The sequence below is a fragment of the Carlito syrichta genome, unplaced genomic scaffold (genome assembly GCF_000164805.1).
Source record: "Carlito syrichta isolate Samal-C Ts95f unplaced genomic scaffold, Tarsius_syrichta-2.0.1 Scaffold316215, whole genome shotgun sequence".
Lineage (NCBI taxonomy): Eukaryota > Metazoa > Chordata > Mammalia > Primates > Tarsiidae > Carlito > Carlito syrichta.
Genome location: NW_007260311.1, coordinates 959,427 through 966,931, shown reverse-complemented (window position 1 = coordinate 966,931; position 7,505 = coordinate 959,427). Strand labels below are relative to the sequence as shown.

The window sequence follows — 7,505 nt, the reverse complement described above, 5'->3', positions numbered from 1 at the left end:
AGTGGCCGGGAGCAGCCACTGCACTCCAGTCTGGGTGACAGAGTGAGACTCCAACTCAAACAACAACAATAACAACAACAACAAAAAAACCCCACAAGGCTGGGCGTGGTGGCTCAGCCTGTAATCCTAGCAATTTGGAAGGCCAAGGCGAGAGGATTGCCTGAGCACAGGGGTTTGAGATCAGCCTGGGCAACTTGATGACACCTCGTCTCCACAATAAATCAAAAAATAAGCTGGGCATGATGGCGTGTGCCTGTAGTTCCAGCTACTTGGAAGGCTGAGGCAGAAGAATCAACTGAGCCCAGCAAGTCAAGGCTAGAGTGGTTGTGAGTATGCCACTGCACTCCAGGCGGGCAACAAGAGTGAGACTCCAACTCAAAAAAATGACTTTTATCTTATTGGGAAACAACATTAACTAAAGCACTTTGGGGTCTGAAGTCTTACCTCTGAAGCCTCAAGCTACCTGATGCCACCTTCCAATCACAACTTCTCCCTCCTCCTCTCTTGTCACTTTGCTATCTCCCCTGTTCTTGGTGTTCATCAGGATGTCCATCCTTTGACCCTTCCAAGATGCCCTAACCCATTGTCCCCTTGCCTTTATTTTTTTCCCCTGTTCAACCTGGATACCACTGCTTGTCCCCTCAACCCCTCTGTGGTCAACATCTTGATTTGCTTTTTCCATCACAACCTTCTAAAATAATCTCAATCTTGAGTCAACCCTTCCCATCTGGGCCTTCTCTGACCCTGACTATTGAGCACAGCTGCAAAAAGTTATCCAATGCCTGGGCATGGTGGCTCACACCTGTGATCTCAGCACTTTGGAAGGCCCAGGCAGGAGGATCGCTTGAGGCCAGAAGTTCAAGACCAGCTTGGACAACAAAGCAAGACCCCGTCTCTACAAAAAACAACAACAACAACAAAAAACTAGCCAGGTGTAGTGGAACATGCCTGTAAATCCCAGCTACTCGGAGGCTAAGGTAGGAGGATCCCCTGAGCTCAGGAGGTCGAGGCTGCAGTGAGCTGTGATTGTGCCACTGGACTCCAGTCTGGGTGACAGAGTGAAAGCCTGTCTCAGAAAAAAAAAAAGTTTTCCATTCACATAGATGGGTGACTCCACACCCTCATGCTGCTTGATCCTTTTTCATTCTCCAGTGTGGTCTCTTCCATTTCCTGAAGTGACCACATCAAGTCATCACTTCTCCGCAGACAAACTCACTTCCTACTCAACAGAAAAGATTGAAGGCTATCAAGAGGGGAGAGGCCCCAGCACTTTGCTCCCTCTACTACCCGATGCCCTTGTAGGGAGTGTAATTCTCCCCGGGCTCAGGAAATCATCCCCTCCTCTGTCCTCTATGTCTTAGTCAAATATCTCACTCTCGCTCCAAAGCCTCCAACTACTCCCTCTTTTTTCACCTCCTAGAGGCTTTCTCTGATTCTGGGTTCACTCTTTCTAGTTCCCACCTTGCTCCTTTTTTTCTTTTCTTTTTTTTTTGAGTCGGAGTCTCACTCTGTTACCCAGGGTGGAGGGCAGTGGCACACTCATGGCCACTGCAGCCTCAACCTGCTGGGCTCAGGAAATTCTTCTACCTCAGCCTTCCAAGTAACTAGAACTACAGGCGCGTGCCACCACACCCAGCTAATTTTTTGGTTTATTGTAGCAATAAGGACTCACCAAGCTTTCCAGGCTGGTCTCGAACCCATGGGCTCAGGCAATCCTCTCACCTCCGCCTCCCAAAGTGCTGGGATTACAGGCATGAGCCACCGTGCCTGGTCCACTCCTTTCCGTGGCCAAGTTTCTTGAAAGAGAGTTCTATTGGATAGTCCCTACTTCCTGTTTTCCCATTCACTCCCACAGCAACTCATTTATTTATTTGTTTGTTTATTTGTTTGTTTGTTTTTGAGTCTGAGTCTCACTCTGTTGCCCAGGCAGCTACTGCAGTCTTAACCTACTAGGTTCAGGTGATCCTTCCAGCTCAGTCTCCCGAGTGACTGGAACCACAGGCATGCATCACCATGCCAAGTTAATTTTTTTTTGGCGGGGGGGTTATTGCAGTGACTGGAGTGCTGGGATTACAGGCGTGAGCCACCTTGCCAGGCTCCACATCAACTCTTTACAAATCTGTATTTCATTAGGTGTGAACTGCTTGAGGGCAGAGACTGTTTTCTTCAGTTCTGTGCCTCTGGGACTTGGGATCATCATATCTGGCAAATAGAAGGCACACACTGTTTTTTAAGTGCAAGAGAGAGAGAGAGAGAGAGAGAGAGTTTTTATAGAAACAAGGTCTCACTATGTTGCCCAGGCTGGTCTTGAACCTCTGGCCTCAAGTGATCTCCTGCTTTGGCCTCACAAAGTGCTGTGATTACAGGCATGAGTCACTGTGACTGGCCAAGAATGTATTAATATTTGAATCTCACAAATGCCTGGGTATCAGATAAGGCATGGATTACTAGTCCATGGATTATTATTGTTATACAAGAAAACAAACTGAAGTGACTAAATCACTAATTATTTACCCAGGAGGGACTTTCTAAGTTGCACATGCTATCACAGGTTGCTTATATTACTAGAAAAAGAGAAAAGAATAAGAAACTGTGCATCAAACTAAATGTCCCACGTGGTGATCATAGTAGTCCTGGGAGGGGGCATTCCCGTGCCAGCTTTCTAGGAGGGAAACTGAGGCTTGAGGTAAAGACACCTGCACAAGGTTGGGCACCATAGGAGCCAGAATTCAGACACAGTCCTCAGAGCCAGTACGCCTTCTCTTTCCCCTTGACCATGGCACTTGGTCTCCTGCCTCCACGACCCACAGGCACACATGGCAGGACAGGAGACATTACAGCATGCCCAGCATCGAACAGGCAGTCTCTGTACCTCCTTGTGGGCAACCATTTCTGCCTTCAAATGCCATAGCCATCACTTGTCAACCTTTTGCTTTGTGAGTCACAAACCCCTGTGAGTCCTCCCTTTAGGAAAGTGCACATAAGCATAACCAATCCAAGTGTTGGCGGGCCTATGAACAGCCAGAGTCCCAAGACCTCTACAACTCCCTAGGCTGTGTGCCCTTCGGGAGAACCCTGCTCTCAGAAGAGTTTGCTATCTTCCTTTCCAAGATCCCACTCAAAGCCAGGCATGGGGGCTCACACCTGTAATCTCAGGCAATAGGATTGCCTGAGCCCAGAGGTTCAAGACCAGCCTGGACAACTTGGCGAGACCTCATCTCTACAATAAATCAAAAAATTAGCCAGGCACGGTGGCATGTGCCTATAGTTCCAGCTACTTGGGAGGCTGAGGTGGCAGGATTGCCTGAGCCCAGCAGGTCGAGGCTAGGGTGGCATGAGCATGCCACTGCACTCCAGCCTGGGAGACAGAATGAGACTCCTACTCAAAAAAAAAAAAAAAAAAAATTCCACTCGTCCCCAAAGACCTCTCTCTGGCACTGTTTTTTGTGGTACCTCCACTGTGAAGTAACTGTTCCCTCGGGTTCCATAGGTGATTGCTGGCTTCTTTCGGCTGACCCACAGGTTATCTGAAATTACGATGTAGTCCACTCCAGAGAAGAATCGGTTCTTTTCTTTTTCAACAAGTTCCTCCAGGCCAACAGAACCGGCTTCTTCCATCCCTTCGATGATGAATTTGATATTCACAGGGAGATCCTGAGTTAACAACAAAACAAAACAATTATGCAACTTGTCCATGTACTTCATACTTTTCAAGATCCAGGATTTTGGCTAGACATAGTGGCTTACACCTGTAAACCCAGCACTTTGGGAGGCTGAGGTGGGAGCATCATTTGAGGCCAGCCTGGGCAACAGAGCTAGAACTCATCTCTACAAAAAAATAAAATAAAATAGACTGGGTGCGGTGGCTCACACCTATAATCCCAGCACTTTGAGAGGCCGAAGTAAGAGGATTGACTGAGTCTACGGGTTCGGGACCAGTCTGGGCAACTTGGTGAGACCTTGTCTCTACAATAAGTCAAAAAATTAGCCGGGAATGGTGGCACATGCCTGTAGTTCCAGCTACTTGGAAGGCTGAAGTGGAAGGACCACCTGAGCCCAGCAGGTTAAGGCTGTGGTGGCTGTAAGCATGCTACTGAAATCCAACCTGGACAACAGAGCAAGACTCCTACTCAAAAAAAAAAAAAAAAAAGCTAGGCGTGGTGGTGCATGCATGTAGTCCCAGCTACTTGGGAGGCTAAGATGGGAGGATTGCTTGAGCCCAGGAATTCAAGGCTGCACTCCAGCCTGGGCCACAGAGCAAAATACTGTCTAAAAAAAAAAGAGAGAGATCCAGAATTTGTTTGTATTTAACATAAATATATTAAATTGTTATTCAATGTATGAATTTATATTCCCAACAGTTCTGTTTATAGCGATGGAGTCTTAATGAACATTGCAATGGAGAATTCAAGGTATTGCCCGGTGTGTAGACTCCAACACAATCCCTCAATTTAATGTTATTGGGGGAATAGCTGGGCGCGATGGCTCGTGCCTGGAATCCTAGCCCTTTGGGAGGCCGAGGCGAAAGAATTGCTTGAGTTCAGGAGCTTGAGACCAACCTGGGCAACATAGTAAGACCTAGTCTTTATAAAAAATTTTTAAAATTAGCCAGGTGTAGTGGTGTGTGCCTGCAGTCCCAACTGCTTAGGAGGAAGGCTGAGGCAGAAGGATCATGTGAGCCTGGGAGGTTGAAGCTGCAGTGAACTGTGATCGTGCCATGGCACTCCAGCCTGAGCAACAGAGTGAGAGTCCAACCCCCCGCAAAAAAGAATTTTTTTTTTGAGTAGGAGTCTAGGAATCTCATGCTCCCAGCCAGGGCAGCCTCAACCTGCTGGGCTCGGGTGATCCTTCCACCTCAACCTTCCAAGTACCTGGAACTACAGGCACACCCCATCATGCCCAGCTAATTTTTTGATTTATTGTACAGATGGGGTCTCACCAAGTTGCCCAGGTTGGTTTCAAACACGTGAGCTCAGGCGATCCTCTCACCTCAGCCTCCCAAAGTGCTGGGATTATAGGCATGAGCCACTGCATTCAGCCTGAAAAAACAATTTTTAAACTACAGAGCTTTCCATGCAGAGACAGAGGGAGACATTTTTCTCCTTCTCCCCAAAAGGAATTGTTCAAGAAAGGTTATGCAATTACAGATCACTTTTCTGTTCTTATAATTCTGAGCATGATGAAGGAGAGCTTTTCCCTTTGAAAGATTGTTAAGCCTCAGGATCATTTTTACTTCAAGTATCTGTTATTTTTCAACTATGATTTCAATCTGCCTTTTAACTTATTCAAAGGCTTTGATCTTGCAGCGAAATGGGACTTGAGTTTTTCTCTTGTTAATATTAGGGCGTAGAATGACTCCTTTAAAATTTTTACAACATGACTCTTCCTCCATTTGGTTTTGATCTTTTTGTATCTTTATAATTTATGGCTTCATCTCTTTGAGAACCACATTAAGAGGAGAGGTCAAAGCCTTGTCCCTAGGGCACAGGACTCATGCAAAACTGTAAAAGTGATTCCATGCAATCAAACGACCACAGCATCAACATGCTAATCAGTTCTAGAAAGTGGAATTGACTCACCACAGATTAACACATGCAAGATGAGTAGAGGATTATGTATTTGAAAATAATAAATTATGCAATAATTAAAATTAGAAAATTAGAAAACCAGTCATCCAGTTGGTTAAGGGCGTTTTGGGATAATAATTTATTCAAAGGTATAACTTGCATTTCCATGTGTATTAAGAAGTCAAGATAGCATTCTAAAATCTTAATATTCAAAAGTTGTGTATTAACACTTCACCAGCAAATAATCGCTAAGAAGTAGCTGGAAATCTGAAAACTTTTCTGGGAAATCATGCTTAATAAAATACAAACCTGTCCAGGTATGGTGGCTCACTCCTATAATCCCAGCACTTTGAGAGGCAGAGGGCAGGCGGATTGCTTGAAATCAGAAGTTTGAGACCAGCCTGGGCAATATAGCAAGACCTCGTCTCTACAGAAAATTTTAAAAATTAGCTGAGCACTGTGGCACGTGCCAGTAGTGGTCCAAGCTACTTGGGAGGCTGAGGTTGGAGGATCACTTGAGTCTAGGAGGCTGAGGCTATGATGAGCAGTGACTATGCCACTGCACTCTAACCTAGGCAACAGAGCAAGACCCAGACTAAAAAAAAAAATCTCGGAGTACCTGCATGATCAATGTTTGTATACCTAACCCTGAATTGTACCCCACATCTTTACCATAAAAATTAAAAAATAAAACAAAACTCATAGCCAAGTGTCAAGGACGACTATACCAGCAGCCAGACCTGCCAAGTCACTTCAGTAGCTCACAGGTCTCTATCTGTAAAATACAGCTATTGGCCTGGTGCAGTGGCGCATGCCTATGATCCCAGCACTTTGGGAGGCCGAAGCGAGAGGGTTGCCTGAGCCCACGGGTTCGAGACCAGCCTGGGCAACTTGGCGAGACCTCATCTCTACAATAAATAAAAAAATTAGCAGGGCATGGTGGCACCTACCTGTAGTTCCAGCTACTTGGAAGGCTGAGGTGGAAGGATCGCCTGAGCCCAGCAGGTCGAGGCTGTGGTAGTCGGGAGCATGCCTCTGTCCTCCAGCCTGAGTGACAGAGTGAGACTCCAACTCAAAAGAAAAAAAAAATACGGATATTGATACTTTCTCTGCCTTATTAACAAAATAATCCAGTGTCTAACAATGTGTGTCTAAGTGCTCTGTAGACAAAACAGGAAGGGAGGAAGGGAGGAGGGGTGGAAAGAAGAATGAAACCTTCATGAAGGATCTAGTATCAGAGTACCTGAGGTGATGTTTCTTCCAGACCCAACAAGCCTGGGAGGTAGACCTTATTCCTAGTTGACATATGAGAAAAATGAGACTCAGAGACATTAGCTGACTTGTCTGAGGGCAGTGAATATTTCTTATGTGTTGTTTGTTATCATGTTGAATTCAGAGTTGAAATTTGAAAAGTAAGGCAGATTTTGGCCTTTTTTGTGGGAACTATCTTATACATATTACTTAGAAAAAAAGAGAGAGCCAGGTGCGGCGGCTCACGCCTTTAATCCCAGCACTTTGGGAAGCCGAGGTAAGAGGATTGCCTGAGCCCAGAGGTTTGAGACCAGCCCGGGCAACAAGGCCAGACCTCCTCTCTACACAAATCATAAAAATTAGCTGGGCATGGTGGCGCATGCCTGTACTGAAACGAAAGAATCACCTGAAACCAGCAGGTCGAGGCTGCAATGGCCGTGAACGTGCCACTGCACTCCAGCCAGGGTGAATAAAAGTAAGACTCCGACAACCCCGGTCTGATTTATTGAGCTTGTCTTTCTCTGAGATAAAGAGGTGAAGTCAGCCGGGCTCGGTGGCTCAACCTGTAATCCCGCTTCTTGGGAGGCTGAGGTGAGTGGATTGCCTGAGCCCGTGGGTTCGAGACCAGCCTGGGCAACTTGGTGAAACCTCATCTCTACAATAAATCAAAAATCAGCCGGGCGTGGT

At 46.2% G+C, this 7,505-nt stretch overlaps 1 protein-coding gene across 1 annotated transcript in view; it reads right to left on the bottom strand.

Moving 5' to 3' along the window:
• Positions 1–7,505, bottom strand: part of CNDP1 (carnosine dipeptidase 1) — a 60,500-nt gene that overhangs the window by 19,051 nt on the left and 33,944 nt on the right. Inside the window, exon 6 of the mRNA XM_008073938.2 lies at positions 3,454–3,654. Within this exon, the coding sequence (XP_008072129.1) occupies positions 3,454–3,654 (201 nt within the window). The remainder of the gene's footprint in view (positions 1–3,453; positions 3,655–7,505) is intronic.